General features: G+C 41.4%; 1 protein-coding gene across 1 annotated transcript; it reads left to right on the top strand.

Moving 5' to 3' along the window:
* Positions 1 to 2,571: 2,571 nt before the first annotated feature.
* Positions 2,572 to 21,831, top strand: TSPAN2 (tetraspanin 2; the record flags this gene model as incomplete). The annotated part of the gene is made up of 7 exons (XM_009706353.1): positions 2,572 to 2,716; positions 16,135 to 16,232; positions 16,684 to 16,758; positions 17,305 to 17,406; positions 18,615 to 18,689; positions 19,434 to 19,517; positions 21,430 to 21,831. Coding segments are annotated over 7 exons (645 nt in total), but the record flags the coding sequence as incomplete, so codon positions are not given.
* Between the last annotated feature and the right edge of the window lie 1,730 nt (positions 21,832 to 23,561).

Below are 23,561 nucleotides of genomic sequence, written 5' to 3' on the forward strand. Positions count from 1 at the left end.
GGCTAACCCGCGCCAGCGGCGAGCTTTGAGGAGGTGCGCGGGTTCTTCGGGTCCCTCGGAGGAGCGCTGCAGGAGGAGCTACCTGAGTTTACGTTGGAAGAGTGTCCTACCAGTGCTCTGGTCTTTTACTCGCTGCTACAGAGATACAGCTCTTCCTGGGAAAACACGTACTTCATACGAGATGACATTGCTGAGAACACACGACATCTTTCTTAATGGGTAATTTGAAGTAGTGGCCATTTCCCCAACAAGCATAAAATTTCAAACAACAGGAGACTGTGAGAGGTTCTCCCAGCATCCCATGCAGCATATTGCAGCAGAATGCTTCTTCACAGCATCATAACACTTTTTAATAACATAAAAGAGTGAGCCAAGAGCTGCTACTTTTACAAGTTCAGCCTAAGAGAAAGCCCTTGCATCATATTGCACGCACTTTGCTGAAAGCTACCCTAATGTGGCAATGAATAGTGTTTACGGCAGAACCTTCAAGAGATTTAGAGAATGCTATGCCCATTCTGCTCTCATTGCACCTTTTTAATAGTCTCACAGTTCCATAGCACAATTGAATTCAAGCTTTTTTTTTTTTCCTTCCACTTTCCCTTCTGCTATATTCTCCCCTCCAGTAGCTTTCCAGTTTCTCACACTGGAAAACAATTAGCAATGTTATCTTCTTAAAAGTCTTTTTCTTTCTTTCTGATTCACTGCTTTTTAAAAAGAAGTCACAAAATAATCCTGTTCAGACTCTCTGGAGCAAGCAGTTTTGGGCTTTTGTCTCCTTTATGCTTGAACACAGTTAAACCAAATGCTTTTGCCTCTTGGTGACAGCACTGCAAGGTACACAGTGCTGCTGTGCTCAAGCTGTAGGCACAGAGTGATGTTGCCCAGCTGCAGCTGCAAGTCAGTAGAAGGACAAAGCTTTGTGTTATGTTGTTTCACAAAAGTGACAATTACTGTGTTCTGTTATCTGCCTTTTCACTTGAGATGGAAGGAACCATCTCCTCAGCTGGACTGGTGGCATTTATTTCAAACACCTCCAAGCTACCAGAAGCACTTAGAAGCCTGGACTTGGCAGGAGGGGCCTCCTAGTGTGCTCTGGCAGTCCAAAGACTGAGCCCATGCCTGCAAGCAGGGAGGTTCAAATGCTATGGCCAGGGCAGCAAGGGATCCTCACGCTCTGTGCTGTGACCCTTCTGTGAGGAAAGCTGCGATCCCAAGCTCTTCAGCCATAACCTTGCCTGCTTTCCTTGCTTGCTGTAGCTATGCTAGATGAATCAAGTGCCAGGCAATGCAGAACAGATTAAAAAAGCACCACACCAGGCTGCCAAGGATATGGTAAGGTGTTTTGTGAACCTCATTCAGGTTGCGCAGTTGCTACAGACCTAGGCCCTGGGCCTCCATCAGAACAGTAGCAGAGCATTGTGCCTGGTCCTGCAGGTTACTGAAGCTGTCTGCCAGGACACACACACTTGCCTGGTAGGCTTACGAATATGTCAGACATGTGGTGGGTCTGAGACTACTGTCTGTAGATCTTTGCCCTCAAGCAGCATGTCTTGACACTCCTTTTTGATCTAGTCTTGTTCATATGAAAGGGAATTTTTCACTGTGTTTGACAGCATCCATCACTTGCTTGTTAGACCTTTCTGTGATCCAAGATATTGTATGCTGCAATAATCCTTTTACCTCCTAGTTCTGATAGGGGCTCCCACGGTGATTTACAGAAAAATGCCCTGTCATAATTGGTCCAAACACACTTAACTTCAGCACATCCCTAAGAACAATACAAGTCTCTCTTTCTGGTAAGTGTCTAAACAGAACCCTTCTTACAACTGAGAAGCAGCAGCAATTTTGAAAGGGTAGATGGTCTTCTGTAGTTTGTTATGATGAATTAGAGGTCCATCTGGTCTCTCTACAGCATCATATATCCTGTGGCACTGGAGCTGGACCTGTGATACATACATGGGAAGGGGGCATCTCCCAGCCCAAAAGGCTGTTATTTAGCCCTAAAACAGCTAGGAGGGTTGAAAAAAAAAAAAAGGTCAGTTAAGTTACTTCTGTCCTAAAAGTTTGGTGTGTGTCAAGACAGCAGGGCTTAACTCCTGGTCATGTGGCACCTCTGCATAAGGTGCTTTTCCTACAGTAATAGCATCTTGATTCCAGACCCAGGCTCTGAGCAGCCTCCTGCATACTGCCTGACTGCAGTGCAGATGTGACAGTTAGGAGGGATGGCAGTGTTCCTCATTGGTTTTGCAGTCTGTCTGTTCTTCTCACGGGCCCTCAATTCCCCTCCACAACCCCCCCCGCCTTCCACCCCACTCCATTCCCCATTGCAATTCAGGCCAAGTTTTGATGACTAGATGATCTTACTTACAAGGTTTGAAAGTCACTAGTAAGTTCAGAAGCATCGCTACATTGAAGAGCTGAAAGAAAGAAAGAAATACATTGTGCTATAATAGGAATTCCTTGTTATCAAACACTGGCAAGTGCTTCCTGAATTTTCTAAGAGTGCAATCTTGAGCTGTGGGATTTCAAGAAAGCATAAGGTGCCAATGACACCCCTTTGATGCTCTCCAGCCAACTGTTACTAAAGTATTGACTGATCTGTTTATCTTCCAGCTGGCAGGATTGGCTGTCATTGCCTTTGGTCTATGGCTGCGATTTGGTGGGGTTATGGCAGACTTTGCTTCAGACAAAAAGTCTCCAGAGTATTTCTTCATGGGTAAGTTAAAGTGCTTGTGATGATGGTAGCCTTTAGCCTCGGTTTCATCCCAGGGCATGTGACACACCCTGTGCACTGTATTATATGAAGGCTAAAAATTTGTGGGCTCAACTACACAAAACTGGACATTCTGGTGCTGTGTGTCACATGCATGATGGCTTTCGTCCTTTCTCTGCTTGGCGTCAACTTCCTCAGGCCTAACTGAACTCTTCTCTCGGATTTGGTCCAATTTTCACATACCTTAAGTGAATTGTGCTAATACTGTCAGAATAGAAGTTGAGATGGGTCAGAGACTCCTGGAACATGGGGCTCACTAATATATCCTTCCAGAGTTTTCTGTGCAGCTGCTACCCAACAAAACAAGTGTCATTTCTGAATGTTTCTAATACCAGTGCAGCAGTAAAATTTTTGCTCACCCATTCTCCCTGTGTCTGCACTCAGAGGTCCTCAGAGTGACTTTAAGTATCAGAGCAAATCCTTCCACAGCTGAAAAGTAAAACTACATAGTGTTCAGTCATCGTGAGAACTGTTTGTCCAGCCTAGGCAGGAATCAACTAGTTCCCCAAGCCCACAGAACTGGTATTGGTCATATCTAATTTTAGGCATTTAAGATAATTTTTTTTCTCCCCAGGATTTCCAGTTGGGTTTTCTGGAAATGCCACCTGTGTTACATATCTATAGACATCCTTAAATAGCAGCTGTCTAGGACTGCCAGCAACTGCATTTCTCTATCCATTGGCAATTGTAACATGCCTTTACACCGGAAGAGTCAGATTTTTTTCTGTTTTAATATATGATCCCTGGAGATGGACTCACTCAATGAAATCCAATTGGTGTAAACATTTTTGATATCTACAAATGCCAAGTGTGAATGGAGACCCAGTCCTGGCTTGTCCATCAAGCCACTCTGACAGGGTGGCCAAGAATGCAAGTTGACCCAAGATGTCCTGTAGCAGTCAGTTACTCATCACAGGAATATTGCCTGGGCTGTGCAGTTACTTTAAATACCCTGATACTCTTAATGGAGACCTCGACTGATACACCACAGTCCTAACCCCAAACTTCTTTAACATATGCAACCAGGCTAGAGGCACAGAAAAGGTAGAATGTTGTGTCCAGTGAAGTTTCTGTGGGAGTTTATGAGCCTGAATAAAACCATTCAGATGAAAATTTGTTTGGGACCTGAGGGTTACTGTAAAATACCCTGTAGTACCTCCACTGACACAGAGAGCCAGGAAGTATGATTTACTTTTTCTCTTACATCTGAGCTGCTATGTCAGCAGCGTATTAGGTCACAAACTTCATTTCCAGATCCAGTTTATACCTGCTGAATTTCCTATGTTGTATCTTGGAACTCTTCCCTGCCTCCTCCCCTTATGTTTGACCCAGGAGATTCAACAAGACAGAAGGATGTTCTGGCCTTCAAAATCAAGTACTGTTGGTTTTCTAGAAGCTAGAAAGTAATACATCCTGTGATGCGAATAGGCACCACAGTCATTTCACAGCTTTGCAGTACAGACTGTAACACTGAGTAAACAAGATATTCTTTGGTGCATATGTATTTAAATGTCCAAAAGATTTAATCTGCTTCAGTCCTGAGTAGGAATTACAAAAGCTGTTCAGAGTTGTTAATTTTGGGAAGTCCTGGGGAATGTTCTTGTAAAAGTTTCATCATATACCATGACATTCAACTATTGGGCTGTCATATGTATTTATAGAGCTGTATGCTGTAATATATAACAGCTAGCAGAGGAACAGGACAGAGTATATTAAGAATTCTTTTAAACTTGCACTTTTGATTGAATTCTAAAACAAAAGTTTTGGCCCTTTTTTGTAGTAGGCATTGTGCTCTGAACAGAGCATTCCTGTTAAAGAAAAATAAAAAATTTTCTGCTGCTCACCCTCATTACAAATCATGTTAAATGCTGTTGTGACTTCTGAGCATCTGATGGGGCAGCCATTCAGAAGTCTGAGGCTGTTAACAATCTGTGACTAAGGCAGTGATAAAAGAATGGTGGTAAGTTCAGTAATGGTGTTTTTTTTGCAGCAGACAAGGTTGCGCTTGACAGTCATGCTAAAGAGCTTTACCTCCCCAGGAGATTTGAGCTCTGAGTCCCCCTTGGCAGTTGTGTGTTGGGTCCTTCTCACAGAGACTCTAGGAGTGTTGTTTATTTGGCTTTGTGTGTTTGCTCTGTAACATGCATTCTGGGTGACAGCCAGAATTTTGCATAGGAATTCTTAATATGGAACACTGTGCAGCACACAAGGAGCAGCTGCCCAGAGGGCTGAAAGAGAAAGCAGATCATCAGTATGACTTGGAGATATAAACATATGGCCATATTTTAAAAAATAATTTCTTTAGCTCTGTTCCACTGACCGCTTTTGAGGCTGCCTTGTGATAACCCAAGCCCCTGTGATCAGATCAGCTTTGTGTGAAACAACACTGCAGCTGCATTCAGAGTTTGGTTTGTAGATTGAAGCCCTGTCCAGAATCACCATCTTGTGGAAAACAGCTCATTTTCTTGTTTCTAAAGAGCAGCACATTGTGCTCTTTTTTGTACCTGGATTGAGCTGCCAGCTGAATCTAACCAGCTTCTCTCTTGTGCTTCCTTGTGATGTTTTTTTTCCTGGATCTGAAATGTTGTTTTAGTTTAAAATAATTGATAATTATATCCTTGCATTTTCCATTAGGCCAGAATGAGTCTCCTTAAATAGCCTTGTTCTTTACCAGCAGTCCAGCTGTCTCTTCTGCCCCCTGGAATAGTTCGAGCCATGACTTGGCAACCAGGCCTGCTGTCTTTTCCAGCCACTAAAATGTTTTTGTTGGTTTGAGAACAACTCACAGGCAGCAGTGCTGAGGTCAAGCACATACGTGATCTTAGTTTTCTGTTGCTTGTGGTCTTGTGTTCAGTGATCCATATTCCCCAACGCAGCTTGCAGTTTTTTAACCTACAACATAAAAGGTTGGAATTGGAACTCTTTGACCCATGCAGTGTCTGTCCACTTTACCGGATGTATCTTACACTGGAGCGGTCTCCTAAAATTGGACATCCTCTCTCTGCAGCTCCTCAACTTTTGGAGTTCCCACTGCAGTGGCAGGCATGACAATATTTTTATGTTACTCCATCTCATAGTACCTTTTTTTTGCCTATGCTTCAAGTGGAGAGGAAAAACTGCAGCTTTCCTGTTCTACTGCAGTTCAGCTCTGGTAGATTTCATATATTCCTCTCTTAGCTGTACTTGAGAGAAAAAAAAAGAAAGAAAGAAAAAAGATAATTTCAGAATAGGTCAATAGCTGGGCAGTTATCTGTTTTATCTGAGTCGTCTATGACACTGTACTGACCAAACTGAGAAAAGATCTGTAGAATAAAGGGAATTCCCTCGGATTGCTCATCCTTCTTGAGACTCCTGTGCCAAGACTCTGGTGACTATTTTACTGGGCAGAAAATTCTGCAACAATCAGAAAGAAAAGAGAAATGCTTGTGTGAACCCAAGATGTCAGCATTGCTGTCTCACAATTAATTGGTCCTTAATTAATTCTTTGTAGTAGTGCTGTTCTTAAATTTAAAAATGCCTAAAGCACAGAAGTGCAGACAAAGTGCCTGCTGAGTGCAAGTTGAGCATTTGTGAAGTAAAAACTAACATGGCGACTTTTTAAGGGTCAGTTCAAGATACCTATTCTCCCCTCTTCGATTTTGGTGGATGAAGAGCACAGTCTGTTCTGGTTCCTTGGGCAACATGGAGGACAAACTGTCTGTATCACTAATAAATGAAGCGCCAAGGGTCACATCACTGGCAGCAGCAATAAAAATGAAGTATATGTACTCAACAAGCCCCATCAGGAATGGTAGCAAAAATTGATTAATGTGAATGAATCAATCTGAGTGACTCTTTCTTGTAACTGGCAGCACTGAAGCGTTGCTTCTCCTGCACAGCCAGAGCTCACAAACTTTTTGTTATGTTACGTTCTCTTTGCTCCAGTTCCATGATCCAATCTGTGGTCCAGGCATTCATCAAGGCCAAACCACTTGTGGATAGAAGTTTCAGGGTGGCTGTGGCTTTTTCTTGGGGTCTGTGAGAGCATGAGTGATCTGGCTTTGAAAGGTAGAGTTAGGTGGCACATGCCTTAGGATATGAAGTCATGTCTGGAGTTGAAGGATATTAGTAGTTTTTCTCCATAGTAGTAGGTGCCCATACAAACAGGAGTTGGCTAGCAGTTAAATCCATCTAAACTGCAATTTTCTGCTCCTGTGCCTCATTTTGTTATAGTTCTATTCATGTATTTTGGAGTCAGGCACTGTATCCTTAGTCAACATTATTTTCTCTCCAAAATCCATAGCCTCTCAAACTCCATCAGCCTTAAAATTAAGGGCTATTGGCAAAGTAGCCTCTGTGTGGAGACGCAATACCACAAGAGGAGCATCAAATGGTCCTACCATCATGTGTACTGGAGAGGCTTTTAGTCAGGACTTAAGACTTAAGCAATGAACTTGTCTTTCTTCCTGTCATCTTGTGAGCAGGTCTCTTCTGTGGTTGAGAAAGAGTGGTTTAGAAAACACTGATAGTGGCCCTGAGTGGAAAACGAAAGCTGCTGCACTGGAAATCTGCTCAAAAAAAAAATGACACCACCACTACTACCTGCAAAAAAAACCCCTTACTCAAAATGGAAGTTGTTCAAAAGTCCTCAGTTTCTGTGCTGGATCATAAAACCTAGCAATCAGTTCCTAAGAGTCAGTATCCTGCCTGGTAGAGTAAAGGCAAGGCCACCACAAAGACAGAATTCTGACAAGCTAATTAAGCCTAATGGAATAATCTGTCCATCTACCTCAAGTTGATTGTTTTATATTTGCAATATGCTGAGATTCAGGAGATTATTTTTTTTAAATTGATCACCTAAGCAAGATAATGCACTTTATGCTTTTTGCCTGTTAAACTGTCCTCCCGGGTAAACCTTTCTCCCACCCTACTCTCTTTGTGTGTAGCTATCTAAAAGCTAGCCAGTTCTGTACAGCAGCAACAGCTGGACTGACTGTTACGCCATTTCCTTCTTTGACACAGCCTCTTCTCCTTCCTTTAGGCAGCTGCAAGTCACCCTGGTGCTCGCACACTGGTCGCATTGCTGTGAATGCTGAACTCTGACAATACCGCTCACTGAGTACATGGGGTCTCCCTCAGCCTACCTCAGTAAGCGATCAAGCAGCTGTATCTGGTTCTGGTCAGACTGCCCATGCACAGGCCAGAGCCCAGCACCACAGGCTCAACACTTCTCCTTTTCCAGAAACAGCCACCTGTAGCAAGTCACCTAGGTGACTGGGGATAAACCTGTCACTGGTCCTGCATGAAGTAAAAAGGCATCAAGATGTTTCCTCTTGCTGTAGCAGCATCCTAAACTCCGGGAATGCTTAGGCTTTTTCAGTTACATGCTTTGTTCTTCATATGTACTCTCTTTAAAAGGACTAACTCTGCTCTAGATGCCAGTCTCTAAAGTGGCTTCCAGAAAAAGAACCAAACCAATATAACTCATTGTATCTCAAGGGAAATGTCTTGTCTTGTGTTTCATTCTGACAGAGCTGGAAATAAAAGGGAACTGTCCACTATGAAGCCATTAAGAGGAAAGCATTTTGCCTGATGGAAAAAAATAAAACAACAACAAAAAAGCCCTTAGCTCCTTTTTGGGGTGTATCACTTCAAAAGCATTTACAGAGAGGGTTTTGATCGAGTTGGTTTGTTTTGTTCCAGCATTTACTTCATCTGCGCGTGGGTGCGTAAAGACAGCTATCTATAGAGTTCTAACTTTTGCTACTGTGGGGGGATGCAGATTTCTGTGAATGCATTACGGCCATACTCTTTCTGTTTTGGGTGGCTTGGAGCCTGTGCATTTAAACATTAGAAGTGTATAATTGTTGTTGATACCTGCATGGAAATGTATGAATACACACAGGATTATTCAGGGTGTCCTAATCTAGAGAGAACTGCAGAGAATTGTGAGAGGATTTTAGAATATCAAATGACTGAGTATTAAAAAGGCAGATGAAATACAGTATCAATAAAGCAAAGTGATGCAAGTGGTAACAGATAATCTAAGCAGTATAAACACTGACAGACTTTACATTAGCTATAACCACAGAGGAATGTGATCTTAGACTCACTGTCAGTTGCTCTTGACAAAAGTGCCTTGCTCAGCTGCAGTCAAAAGGCATATAAATGTCAGGAATTATTAAGAAAGGAAATGAGAATCCAACTGAAAAAATTTCATGTCATTGTGTAAATTTCCAGTGCACTCAGTGTCTTGACTGTTGTACGTGGTTCTGGTTAAAAAGGATGTAATAAAACTAGAAAAAGTACTAAGAAGTTTGACAAGATTACTATCATACTATGCACTATGAATAACTTCCATTTGAGAAAGTTTTTCACGCTGGTCACATCATTAAATTGTCAAATCCATTACCACAGGATTCTGTGAAGTTCAACCATGATAGTACAGATCCACCTAATACAGGTATGTTGATTACATCTGACTTCATGAAGTTTGGTATAGGGTAAAGTAGATATTGACAGAGCCATTGGAGACTACTGAGAAGGTAATAGCTGACATACTTTGGATTATGTGAATTTGGGACATAATTATTTAGGGTTGTGAGAATCATGTGAGCAAGATATGTAACAAGTGCTGGTATTCTGTGGGAAGGGGGAGGCAGTAGACCAGGATGTTACATTATAGTGCGGTTGCTTTTACATTCAAATTCAGGATTTGTGCATCAGCAGAAGCCTACAAACTCACTGGTATCTGTAATGCTTTTGTGGTTCCAGGAAGATTAACCATGAAATATGTGTTGAATTCACACAAGACATGTAATTATGTCTGTGCACTATGCTCAAATTACGGGTATGTTCCAATTCTCCAGAAATTCAGATTCGGAAATCCTTCCTTCAGAAGACTGTGCCTCTCCTCCAGTTTTGTAAATGTGTTTTACAGATAAATATACTAAAAATCTATTAACACAAAAATGGTAATCTCTAGCAACAAGCCTGTTTCAGAAATGGACTTTGCTACCATGTGCAACATACACAACTGTCCCTGTCTGGCCTGTTATTTCCAGCTCCTACATGTGTTTCTCACGTAGGGCTTGAGAGCCTTAGTCCTTCTGTGGAGAAGCACGTCTGCTTCTCAGACTGTAATGCACATACAACCTCAGGAAAATCTCTTCAAGTCACGTCTGGGTTCTAGGACTCCTGTCATCACTACCTCTGGATCCCTTATACCAAGAACAGAGCTTCTTGTTTTCTCAGTGGAGTATGAACAGTTGGCGTTTTGTTCAGTGTTAGTTACTCAGCCCAAAAAAGAAAAAGTAGAATTATTTAAAATGGAAAGTGACCATAGCAGCCAGGTAAACAAGAAACAGATGTGAAATAAAGCTAGACAGAGAGACAGTGTACCTTTGTCTGCTCATGCTTCTTGCAGTAGGCTCTAGACAGGGATTTGTATCTCAAAGCTGTCAGTAAGATTTTTGAAAAATGAAACAAAACAAAAACCAAACAAAAACACCAACTCTGGGAGTGGGTTCTATTCCAGACTCTGAAATTAGATCTGTACCAGCCTAGGCAGCTGGCAGTGTATCTGGTGGTGGTGGCAATGGTTCATGCATTGTCTGAAATAAGAATGGTTTTAATCTTTACATTAGTAGGTTCGTACTTGCCTGGTTTGTGTTGTAATGTTTCCTTTCTGTTCATAAAACATTGGTAGTACACACTTCTGCCTATCACGTGATTCTTTGCAAGGGGAGCATAGAGGGACTCTGGTTCTAAGGACACAGTTGTTACTCTGTCCAAGTACAATATGACAAACTAAAGAACTGGTGACATTTCCTTTCAGATTAGTTATGCATAGATTTGCATGTTACCTTCAGAGCAGTTTTTAATTGCTCTGAGGAACAAAGAACAGAGGTCTTGCAGATTTCACTTGTCATTTTTCTAAAAATGGGGCTGATCCCTCCCTCGCTCTTGATACACATAAAGACATATTGCAGTCAGCAGCTATAAAATTCCATCCTTCTCTTCTACCTAGTCCAAAATGATGAATTCTGTATTCACTGCTAATCACAATTCTGTTCATCCAGAAATGACACAGAATACCCTTTATCTTTCTTGAGGTGCTTCTTCACACTTGCAGATCCACTGTCTCAAAATACAGCCCCAGTAGGGTATATGTGCTCATACCCAGAGGAAACAGTATCTTATGGAAGAACTTTGTGCCATGAACGTAGATGCCAATCTAGAGATCTCTACTGAGTTGTGGATTTGCCATTGTTCACTACTGGGAGCCATATGTTGCTCTGAGATTGCCAGGTAACTTTTTAATTCCCCTCGTAATTGCAAAGCAGAGTCTGCTAGAAAATCGGAATGCCTCCTGTTGGAATTTTTACAGGGAATACCTCCATTTGACATTTTCCTTTCAGGAAGGTAAAGATTTTCCCCATGGAATGAATCAAAAGATCAAGTATATAGAAAAGCTGCAGCTTTACTGCTTTCCAAATTTGTTCTTTGCAAAATGAAACCATGGCTGAAGTTTGGGCTTCCCCACCTCTTACACTGTCTATTTTTTAGCCAGAATGGAAATAAATTTTTTATTAGGTGTTTTCTCACTTGACTTACTGCTAAAAGTAGGAGTGTTAATTTCCCTTCACAGGTTAGAAAAATCTGTATGGGGGGGTGGGGGGTGGGGGGGGTTAGCACAGCTAAAACAGCAACAACCAAAAAACCCACCACCCTAAAACCTGAATATTTCCCCACAAAAAAGGTCAAGAGAATACGCTCTGCCCAAAAAAGCCCCAGTCCTATAACACTGCATTTTTCATCCTTGTGTTTACAAAGAAGCCCATAGTTCCTCCAGTACTCCTCATAGTTGTCACTGTCCTGGCTGTGTCTGCTCAGATCAACCAATTTTCTGTTGCATTTTGCACAAGGCTTTTAATTCTTTGGAATGTGTCTCTTCACCCCTTTGCACTCAGGGGCTGAGAGTGACTTGCTTTGTGGGTCCTGCATGCAGGTGCAATAAATATTCCTGAGTTGTGGGCAGTCACATAGATGGCAGGTTTCTGCCCTTAGGTCCAGTGTTTGCCCTCCTTAATGCCATAGCAGTGTGTTTGTTCTCAGTATTCTCTCTTCATCTGTTGTCTGCTCCTGTGTGGGCTGTGTTCTGCAAACGAACTCAGAGACTAGTTAGTTGTCAAACTCTCTCTCCTTTTCATTAGCAGACAGAGATCAAAGTGACAAAATTAGGAATCAGGAAATGAACAGACGCAAGAAGAGGTAAGAGGAAAAATTTCATGCAGGCCACAAATATTTGCTTCCTTTCTACCTTGTACTTCTTTACTTTTGCTGCACAAAAAGCTGCGGCTAGACAGTCTTCTCAAAATTTTCCATTCACCAAAACAAGCTCTCTACCTTGACCTGACTTGCATGCTTCTTTTTGCCATGCTGAGCTTTGTGGTGAACTTTTTTGTGTCAGAGTTTCTAGCTATATCAAATGTGTTCCATTTTGTGACTATGTGTGTCTTTTTTGTTTCTCTGCTGTGCTGTAGATGCCAAATTGGAGGGCATGTGAAGGCTTTGTAGTTTACAATGGAAGCGCTTATGAATAGAAGCCGATTAAGGCTTTGCTTTCCATCCTGCTTTTTTGAAAGGAATTGGCTTTAGTGAAGCTTAGTTACTTCTGACATGATATGACATTAACACCACCAAATTTATGGATTGGTCTGCTTTGCTGATCCTAACTGGGCTGACTTGATGGCTATCAGTGCACGATGTCTCTAGGTAAGGCTGTGATTCTAAGGGGTGCCATACATTGTCATCCTTTTCTTTTTCTTTCCTTTCTAGAGAGTCTTGCTTTTCAGTTTAGGTCTGTTCCTGTTAAGAATTTGAGGTGATCATGCCTACATTGCTGCATATAGCCCACTAGGAAAAGAAATACTAGCTCCCTGTCTTATATATTTACACCATCTAGGATGCTTCTGAATCTATTGCTTTGATACTCTTCCTGGAAATCATCTTCCAGTTGAGCATACCTGGATCTGGGTGCTAGGAAACCTCACAGTGCAAGCTGAGAAGTAACCTAGTTCCTTTCAATTTTTTTCAAGTTACTCGTCAAGTGTCTCATTCCTCTGTGAAAGATTATGTGTGTATATATAGTAGACAAGTAAAAAACATCTTTAGTTTTGCAGAATTTTTTTTAAGTGTCATCATTATTTTCCATATAGAAATACTGCTCTGAGTAGCAGCAACTACTAGTCCCAGGCTGAGAAAGGACAAAGTCTAGAATGAACTCTCCTGAATAGAAGACAGAAGAAGGTGGTTTTAAACTCTTGTCTGGCTCAACTGTGGGGCCAGACACACAGCAAGCTCCACTTTGTTTAGTGAGTGGTGTGAGTTCTTCCTGTAACACGCCTTAAAAGGGAAGTTCTGATTGAGGTAGCGGTTTAGCTGTGAGTCATGCAAGTGAAATGTTAAGCCTGTTTCAAGCAAAAGCATATCCAAATTTCTGAAAGTGGTCTTACCCCTGAGCCTCAGAGAGCTTTGTCTTTGCTAGCTGGAAGCAACAAAATGAAATGGGAAATGGGAAGACTTCTTTCCAGTCTCCTTAATCAAAAAGTCTCTCTGCTAAGTTGCCTGATAAGTAATTACAGGGACTGGAGTAGGGAGTGACATGCAGAAAAGGGTCCAGGAAATGTCTTTGTAGTTACACTCTGTTTGTTACCATGGAGATCTCAGGAAATGGCAGTTTTGGTGTTTGGCAGTTGAACAGCAGGTTCTGCACCTAAGAGAAGTTCTTTGTCTTTTCCAGTTCAACTTCCATGAGGGGCTGACCTTTCTCTCCTGAGCCATATATATCTTTGTATATCCCTCCCTCAGTAAAAACCACTGTGTTGTGAATATATGTACAAGTATTAGATTGAAGAATGCTCAGTCTTAGTAAGTCACAAGATGCTGCATATTAAAAATCTAGAAAATACAGAACATGAACTGCCAGCACCGTCAGCAAGCAGGAAATCCCACATATCTGGCATCACAGACCTGGCAAAGCCATATTAATTATAATTGGTTTATTGCTATTAAGCAGAATGTGTTCCTCAGCAGCAATCCTTGGCACAAGAAAGGTACTGGGGCAAGAAGAACGGAAAGGAGAAGGATCACAATAGCAGGGATAGATATCTGGCTGATATACAGTGACTGGACAGTAATGTGCCAATGAATGGGAAGCAGGCAGGAGTTTGCCTTCTCCAAGCAGGCTGCATCTGTGTGGCAGAACAGCTAGATACTCTGCACTCGTGTATTGATTGATTGTTTTTTCCTTTTCCTAGCTAACATTGCAAACTGTCGTTTGTAGGGCTTTCTAGTCTAGGTTTAAATTGCTAATTGAGACTACTTAACGTTCTTATTCAAAGTTTGCGTAGTCAAAGCTGGGAGCAGGGCTCACTGTGCCCTCTAGTGTGCGCAGTCTGTAGCTCCACTGGCCCCTCATAACGGCACGAGGGAAATTAAGCCATTTTTTCTAGCAGTGGATTGGCATGGCAGGTTTCTGCGTGTCCTCCACGTTGCCCACACAAGACAAAGACTAGAATTACAAGGCACTGCACTGAGTCTGTTGTACTTTGGCTGACATAGTACCCAGAGACAAGGCACACTGTTGTTGTGGTTGGATGGGAACTGACACTTCACAGATGAATGGATGCATTGCCCAAGCACAGATCAAGCATATAACTTTACAAGTGAGGAAAGAAAAATTCTGTGCTCTGGTTTCCTTTGTCCTAGATAAAGCCAATATAAAGAAAAACCCTGTTGAATGTGAGTATTTCTAGCAGTTTTACAGGTCGCAGAGATGAATGCTATTCCCCTTACCTCTACAGTTTTTGTCCTGTCAAGTTCTGAACATAACTAGGATACTAGATCTTTAACTATGTATGGGGCTATACTGACATCTCCCATGTTCTGTACTTGTCTCAGGCCTGGTCTTTGCTGGCAGTCTCATTCCCAGATTGTTTCATTATCCTTTTAATGTGTTTAGTCTGATGATCTACTATTTACTGTTCCTTATTTATGTCAATAAATTTGTCTACACACAGGTATCTCCTTGTGCCAGTAGCCTCAAGTCCATTCAGCAATGCAGTCCCAAGAAGAGGTTGGCTAAGGTGTCTGAACAGTCCCCTAAACAATTCAGTAACTACATAACACTTAACTGCAAATGTCCAGAACATGAAGGCAATGCAGTGTTGCCATTGGCTGCTGCAGAGCCACTGATTCTGCCTATTGAAATAAGGTGGTGGGAAGGTACCCTGCAGTTCAGATGAAGGCAGCATGCATCATGACATGCTGTTTGTAGGCCATGCGTGCAAGGTTCTTGGCCTCTAAGTCTTACACACTCTACTCCTTTCATACAGAATTACCTTTATTAAATATCTGATGTGATGTGTCTGGTTCTATGATTCTACCCATTTTCAGGCAACTCTTCTCCATGTCTTCTGATCATAATGCACTGATAACGTTAGCCTTTAAAAGCTGCCGATATCTCATATTCTGACACTTGCATCAGGATGTTGGAGGAAAAAAAATGTCATGTAATGACACTGGAATACGCCTGGCCAGCAGGCAGTAAAACAGCTACTTATTGCAAAAGGAAGATGCCATGCTCCAAGTCACTGAACTGTAGACAAGCTTCCATTCTCTGCAGTGACTAAGCTCAGGACTGTTGCTGAGCTTATGACCTCTCCCAGGCTGTTCTTCCCACTCATTATTTTGCCACAGGGTGTAAATTCATTGTTTCAGTCATTTCCTCTAACAGCTTTCAAGGGGTTACGCCAGTCATCCTCTTCTTTTGAACAGCAATCGGCTTCTTCCCCAGCCAAAGCATTGATTTCAGAGGAACATCACACTGTAGTGCCTGTACCTTTCCTGAGGATCTTCCAATGTCCTTTTTTATGTACTGCCAGGCAACTGATAGAGCATAGCTGCCAGGTAGCTTCTTAAGTTCCACCCCTACATAGCAGTACAGCACACTTCTAGCACCAAGCTTCACAGAAATAAGCCCTCTAGCAATGCTGGAATTTTTTTTGCTTTACATTCGCCACCAAAGAGTTCTAAGGTGGTTCTGGATGGTATGCTGTATGTTCTTCCTGGACTGAGCTGCCCTTGGGACAGGAAACTTCCGAGGTGGAAGTCTTCTCATTTGTCTTCATTAGACTCTCCAGGAATTCTGAAGAAATCATTGGTCTCCTTTTGCAGCGAGAGAAACTTTTCTGTGTAACAGGTGTTCTTTGTGAGAGCCGGAGACCATTGTTAGTTACAAATGTGTGGTTTTGACAAAAATAGGTAGCAGACTTTGGGAAGAAAAACTTAAATTCTTGTCTGATTCTGATTTTTCATAGGACTCTATGTATTGGTGGGAGCAGGGGCTCTCATGACCGCAGTCGGATTTTTTGGGTGCTGTGGAGCAGCGCGGGAGTCTCAGTGCTTACTTGGAGCAGTAAGTAAAAGGTTTCAAGGGCCTGGGCTGTGCAGGAAAATCATTCAAAAGCACATGCTTTGTGTCATTAGCGTACAGATCTTTACTGTCCAAGACCTGAAATGTCTTATGTCCTTTTACTAGCTAATCTAGCATGTCTAGCCACCGTGCTACTGTAGAGCTTCCATACATGAAGAAGTTCCATTGCTTGTCTCATGTGGTATATTTCCTGGAATTACCTTCTGTCTTTTCTGAAGCTACCATCTGAGCCACATCTTTGCCATTTCCACTTTTGTTCCCATATTACACGAAATCTGATTTGACATCCTTGTTACAGACCCTGCTTACCAGCTTTCTTTCGGTTACTGTGTGGGCTATTGAGGCCTGGCAAGGATGAGGGACTGACTGGCAGTCCATATAAAGCAGAATTGCGCAAGGTATATTAATATAAGATTCTCTTCTTCCTCTGCAGTTCTTTGCTTGCTTGTTGGTGATATTTGCAGCTGAGGTCACTGCTGGAGTATTTGCCTTTATAGGCAAGAAAGTGGTAAGTAGCAAGCAACTTCTACTGTAACAATGGGGCAGTTATGGATTCCAATGCCAACTGACCTACAGTCTGGCTCTTGCATAGGAAAATTTTCCAGGAGACTTTTCCCAGGAAGACTCTCTGACATTCTTATCTGGAGGTAACAAGAGCTTGTGTTAACACAAGTCCAGAAAGGCATGCAGTTTTTGCCCCTCCTCTATTAAAGAAAATCTGTAGGTGTAGTTCAACCTTGCATCCACAAGGAACATCAAGTAGAACTATATGATAAGAGGATATTGCTTGGGAAAAGTGCAAACGAATTCAAGTACTGAATTTCTCCAGCTAGTCTTTAACCAAAATATAGAACACAGCATATATACATTCTGACCCATGCAGAGTCCCTCTGAATGCCACCAGGCCACAAAACATCCTGTCTTTCCAGTCATGGTACCTCAGTTTATCAGGTATAATTTTCTGCTCTGGATGTTGATGACACAAGCTGGAAGTCTGCACTGGATTGGGGGTAAGACTTATTTGCTACTCACTGGGAAAGTCTGATTTCTGCAGGCAATACAGGAAGCCCAGAAAATCTATGAAGATGTTTATGATGACTATATGAAAAACCCAGGGGGGAAGGTCAACAGGACTATCTATCGCTACCACTTGGCTGTGAGTAGTCCTCCTGAACTTTAATATGTTGCACTACTACTCTACTGTCACATTACCCTTCAAAATTCAGAATGCTTCCCACTGAGGTATGAAAGAATAGAACTGAGTGTTACTTAAAATGGAGCCAGAGGCTCACAACCCTCTTTCCTGATGGCTCTGTCAGAATTATGGTTTTCAGATCCCAAGTGATCCCTGCCTTTGAATGTGAAAATGATTAGGCGTTTAAATTTCAGCTGATGCTTCTGGTCTTTGTTGTGCAGAAGATATGACTATTATTGCCCTTTTCAATGTTAAAATCCAAGAACAAATACTCACAAATGCAGAGAGGTAGAAAGGTCTGAATCTCCCTGCATTTGTCAGAGAAAAAACTGTGACCTGTGTCCCAGGAGCTACAATGTGGCAGATCCTGTTACTGACTGAACCAAGTAGGTAAAGAATCAAAAGCACACGTGTGACTCAGTTGAGGCCACCTAAAAAGTTAGTGTCTGAATCAGAATTAGAACCTGTGACTTCGTGAATCCTATTTGTGTCCATCCTGTATCTACACTGCCTCCCACAGAGATCAAGCACAAGCTTTGTTGCTCCTTACAGCATTCCCACGTTCTTTAGAACAAACATTTCACAACCTCAGACCCTTTTGTCCTTCTCCCATAGCTGTTATTTCTGACTCAAAGAGGAATTCCAAGCATTTAGTGGGAGACAGGCAAACAGGAAAAACAAACTCTTTGAAACACTCTGATTTATTGCTGTCTCCAAACCCAGCACCATGTTTTGTCAGAAACAAAGATTATAGCAATCTCTGTTGTAGCTTTTGTGCATTGCCCATAATTCTGTATGTGCCATCTGAACTTTCTGCTTTCTCCCTTTAACAACTCCTGTTTCCTTGTAAGCCACGGATGTGCTTTTCCAAAATCCACTCATTTGCTTTGGTATGAGATACTGTAATAAAAATCCCTTCTGGAAGTTGTTGTTAATATAAATTTGTCCATTTGCTGTGGCTTCAGACAATTGAAACTGACTTTTGAGTTGGAACTCTAACAGAGGTAGCAGTTAATACAGGGAATACATTTACGATTTGATCTGTACTTTTTCTTTTTTTTAGTTATTTATTTTCTCACTTTCAGTATGAGAGTAGCAACTCACTTTCAGTATGAAACAAGTCCCCTTCTTTAATTCTTCATCTCTCTCTCTCTTTCTCTCTCATTTAGCTCCAATGCTGTGGTAAAGATAATATAGAACCACACATGGCATTACCGTGTCCAGAAAATATCCAGATGCCAAAGGCAAGTGTCCTCTGTTCTGGTTGTTCTAATCACTTTTTCATGACAATTCTTTAGTAAAATTGGAGGCATTCTGTAAGTAAAAGAAAGGAAGAGCTTCCTTTTTACCTTGCAAATTCCAGTATGAAATTCCATATGAAATGGAGCAGAGTGGAGGCAGAAATAAGTTACAGGTCATATTGAACATGCCTAGCCCTCATTTCTGAAGCCTGCTTGTAGCATTCCATGGTAGTTCAGACACTATTACATCATCTGAAAAGAAAAGTGGGAAGGATGTAGCAGAACGGGAGTCCTAAATGAAAAGCCCCATGAAGGCTGAATTTTGGCAAGTGTCTGCCTTAATCATGCATGGGGACTCCTGACTAGAAACTTTGTTGGTGTTAAGAAGGATACTGTTATTTCTGTCTCTTGTGGAATCTGCTTGTGAGTACAATGTCAATCTGAAGGGCCAAACTTCCTAATTTAGCATGGCCTATCACATAAAGGGTTTTAAATTAAGGGAAAATGGACCGTAAGAAAATGACTTGTATGTGTCAGCCTGTACAGGCAAGAGGTATAGATGTCTCCTTAGAAAAGGGAATATGCTGTGAAAATTCTCCAACAAAATACAAGGCATAGATGCAAGAATTGTGACAGTGACTGCAATAATATTTTTCACGTTTTTCCGTTGTTTAGTAAGAACACCTGACGGAGTTGGTTGGAGTATATTTTTCTAGGAGTAAAATCTTTCAATTTTGTTTTTAATAGAACTGCCTGGTTGAAATCCAGAATGTAATTGATGCTGATCTGCATTTAGTTGGAATTGTCGGAATTGCAATTGCTGGCATCACAGTGAGTAAATCCATGTTCTCACCTTCAAATCTATATTTGAGCCCAGTACTTTGTCCCTTACTCAAAGCTTTGTGGAAGGTATTTTGCAGCAACTGGTGAGATTCCTCAAGGTGCAGCTATTCTTATCACATTCAGTGTGTCCTCTCTGGGAACTGCCCACATCGGCGCAAGCAGACTTGCGTGACTTCATTTTACCAGTTCATTTTGTGTCCTTAGACAGGGTCCAAAGTATCTAATAGTAATCTTATTTTGTTGTAATAGTAGGAAAGTGAAGTGCACATGAACCAAACTGAAAAGCAAAAGGCCGTAGCAGCATCTATTCCAAAACAACTGGAAACTGATGCTTTAGGCTCTTTGATGATCCATTCCTTAGATTTCATAAGGAACAGAGTACCTACCCTTTGTATAGAAATGGCTTTCCAGGAAAATGCTGACTGTTTATAAACAGATTTTCTAGGTCACAGATCCAGTAATCAGTACGTATTTAGTTAAAGGAAAAGGATTTAAACGGCATAGTTTTCAGAACAGCATTTCTTTCCTAAATGCATAGCACCTAGTTACAGGTAGCTGTTTCATTGAATTGTGTCATCAAAGTGTCAATAACTTTGATTACAGCCCACCTTCTCCCACAAGTGTGTATTGTATTCCCAAGGTCTGCTCCTCCATGACAGCTGTGACCAACAGATGTCACCCTGCTGCAAGGATATGGCAGGAGTGGGCAGGCTGTATCAAACACAGGCTTTAATGGAAAGCATTTTCCAGCACGCGTGTGCCATGACTTCCTTCAGACTCAGAAACCAGCAGCAGTCTGAAGCAGCATGAGGAGCCAGAATATTAGCAAAGAAATACCTCCTGAAGAGCAGGAGGTTCATGGACTTATGTGGACACTTAAAAGGAGATGAAAGGTTTATGTATGTAATAGGAACTGCGGCGTAGGTAAAAGAGATTAAACAACCCTGTGATTTGTACAAAACATGAAGGTGTGCTCAAACATACAACAAAGCAACATGGCTGGGACAGAGTTCCAATAACCTCATTGCTCAACGAGGATACACTAGAAATATGAAAATGTCTTATCGCTTTCCACCTCAGATACAGCAGAAGTTATGAAATTATAACCTCTTTAGCAGCAGAAACATGTCTGTACATTTTTCTGTGCTTGTTTCTGACACTTCATGGGATATGACTAGTCAGCTGTCTCCTTCCTTAGGGAGGTATGTGGGGAGGGGATATGAACTCAGTGGTTTGACTGCCTGTATGATACTACTGCTCAGCTCCCATCACTAGCAATGAAGCCTCAGGAGGTAGCCACTACACTGTGGCAAAAAAAGAAATTTCTGGAGACTCTGGCAACACCCACTGTTCTCTGCTTTTAATATTCTCTGTAGTTAACTAGTTCCCTAACATGAATAGACTTTCATATTTAATATATAGTCTTGGTCTTTAGTAACTGTTAAGAGCTTAGATTTCTCTGTAAAACCACAACGCTCAACACCAGTTCCAGAGCCCTGATTCCTCTGGAATCATTCTCTGCTCTTACTCAAATGTGTATACAATATTCCATGTAGAAGCATTCTGAAATTCAGAACCTTTTGGTGCAATACTAGGCATAATACCAATAGTCACAGTTATTGATGTCAGTGAAATTTATGTTACTAATGTTAATGTTTGGGGCTGTTATGCTGGCCTTAACATTAAGAACGAAGAACAGTGAAACTAGCGTGAGCAGAAAAATCTTGGCTTTCAGTATCAGTGAAATCTTTTCTATGTTAATTGTCTGATGTCTTGGGGTTTGTAGACGGAAGCAGTCACTTGCTACTCTGCCTTAAGAACCTTCAGATTGTTCTGATATGCAGACTAATTTATAACTGCTCTGTAAGTGGATCCCTAAATTGCATCCCTTCTCTTCTAGATCTTTGGCATGATATTCAGCATGGTTCTGTGCTGTGCGATCCGTAACACAAGTGACATGATCTAAAACTTTCACTGCACAACTATGTCCCAGGAGTTCCAGACTAAGCTTTACAAGAAGTGCTCTTCTACCCAATTTAATAATTGTAATGCATTTTAATTAGTGTTTTAACGTACTGAGAGGAAAATATCCCATTAGGTGAGCAGGTGAATTGTATTAGTTACAGTAAAACCAAAGTGAACAAAAAAGGAGTTTAAAATGTCCTTTTTAATGAAAAAAAGCAAAAGTGCATCTAAGACTAATTTGATTTTTAATGTTTGTATATGTACAATTGAGAGTATACACATCTATAGACATTGTGTAAACACATGTATATCTCTCCTTACAAATATATATGCACATGAGTAGGTACCTTTATATGCAGTACCTTGTTTAGGTAAGTATGTGCAAATGGAATATGTTGTTTGTGCATGTTTGCATGCATATTCTTCCAGAGTCTCACTATGCAGGAGTGTACGCACACCCATAGGTATACAGAGCTTGAAACCCTTTCGTATTGAGCCCCTATTTGCCAAGAATTAGCAGAGAACAAATGCCGTTTTAAAAAGTAAGACCTATGATCCATTTTGTAACTGTTCTTTCCAAAGCCCAAACAGAGTAGAATTAATCAAACTGGACTTTAGTAAAAAAAAATTTAATGCCTAAGGGCCTGCTCCAGCAAACTTTAATTCATGTGAGTAGACCCATTGACTTCACTGCCATGCAGAGACTGGATTTTTTTTTTTTTAGGACTGGACCCTTCATGCAAATACAGAAAGCTCTGGGGGAGGAAACATGTCCAAGGACATCCAGGCTAAAGGAAGAGGGGGAAAGAGGTGGGAAACTGGCAAGATAACACAGTCATTTGGGAGCAACTGAAGTGCACAGTGTGCCTAATCTTCCCAAGCTAGCCTGAGACACACATACACACACACAAAAAATCTATGAGTTAAAGAGGCCACTAAAATCTTTATTCATAAGTCCCTTTATCCTGCAAGACTCTATATGGTATATATGCTGGTGCAGGAGTGGAGCCTATATCCAGAAAAGCAGCAGCTTTGTCAGATACTCTAGAATCTAACTGGCCTGTGGAAGCCAACTGAAGAGTGAAAACGGTCAGGGAAAGACACACAGCACTTTAATATCCTCTGTTTCTGCTTCTGTGACTATCACAGCTTCCATGGGGCTCTTACCTCAACCTCTCACCCTTTCTTGTGGGTGCAAGGCAGGAAAGAAAGATGGGACATTTTTACAGAGCCATAAAGTAAATTTTCTTACCGGCACTTTTAGATTGCATGTCAGGTATAAAAATTACACTGTGTGCTTGAAATACCTCAGGGCTTGCGTTTACATAGTTTGTTTCTATATTTTTATTTTTCTATTCGTCATATTTATTCATAAGAGAATGTTCCTTTTAAAACAGCCTAGAAGGGAGAAAGGTTGCCTCCAGAAGGGGAAAATAAATTACATGAAAGGCTCAGAATCTCTTAACTTTTGGCTTACTCAAGATAATTCACCATTTCAGAGAACAGCTTTTTGCTACCAATATCCACATAGCAGCTCGCTCTCTCTGATGATCGCTAGATTTCTGATGCACTTGTTCCACACATGATGGGGAAAAGTTTGGCTAAACTATGTATCTCATTGAAATGGTCTATGATATCTAACAGGACTTGGCATTTACAAGTCATGGGGTCTTTATTCCACTGAAACATGATGGAAAGAAATGGGATTTCAGAAAACCTGTGCATTCTTGTGCACATGTTTGTGTGGAATATACAACCCTCATGATATTTATCTCTCATTTCCCAAAGAAACTCACATTCCCATCACTTTTCTGCTACTTCAGGATTAGAAATAGTCTTGCTGTTCCATGTATCCTATTTCATTGATATGTCTTGCTGTCTTTTACATAGATCTCTCTTTTCAAATTGTTCAACCACAAACTGTGACACTGAGACAGCTGTGCACTAAATGCTGGGTATGCAGCAGGCACTGCCAACTGAGCAGTTTCCAGGCCTAGCTTCAGGTACCTAGCTGATAGGGAGACATTATATCATACACCAAAGAAGAGTTAGGCTTGTATCACTCTG

This window comes from Cariama cristata, unplaced genomic scaffold, assembly GCF_000690535.1.
Source record: "Cariama cristata isolate BGI_N322 unplaced genomic scaffold, ASM69053v1 Scaffold44848, whole genome shotgun sequence".
Lineage (NCBI taxonomy): Eukaryota > Metazoa > Chordata > Aves > Cariamiformes > Cariamidae > Cariama > Cariama cristata.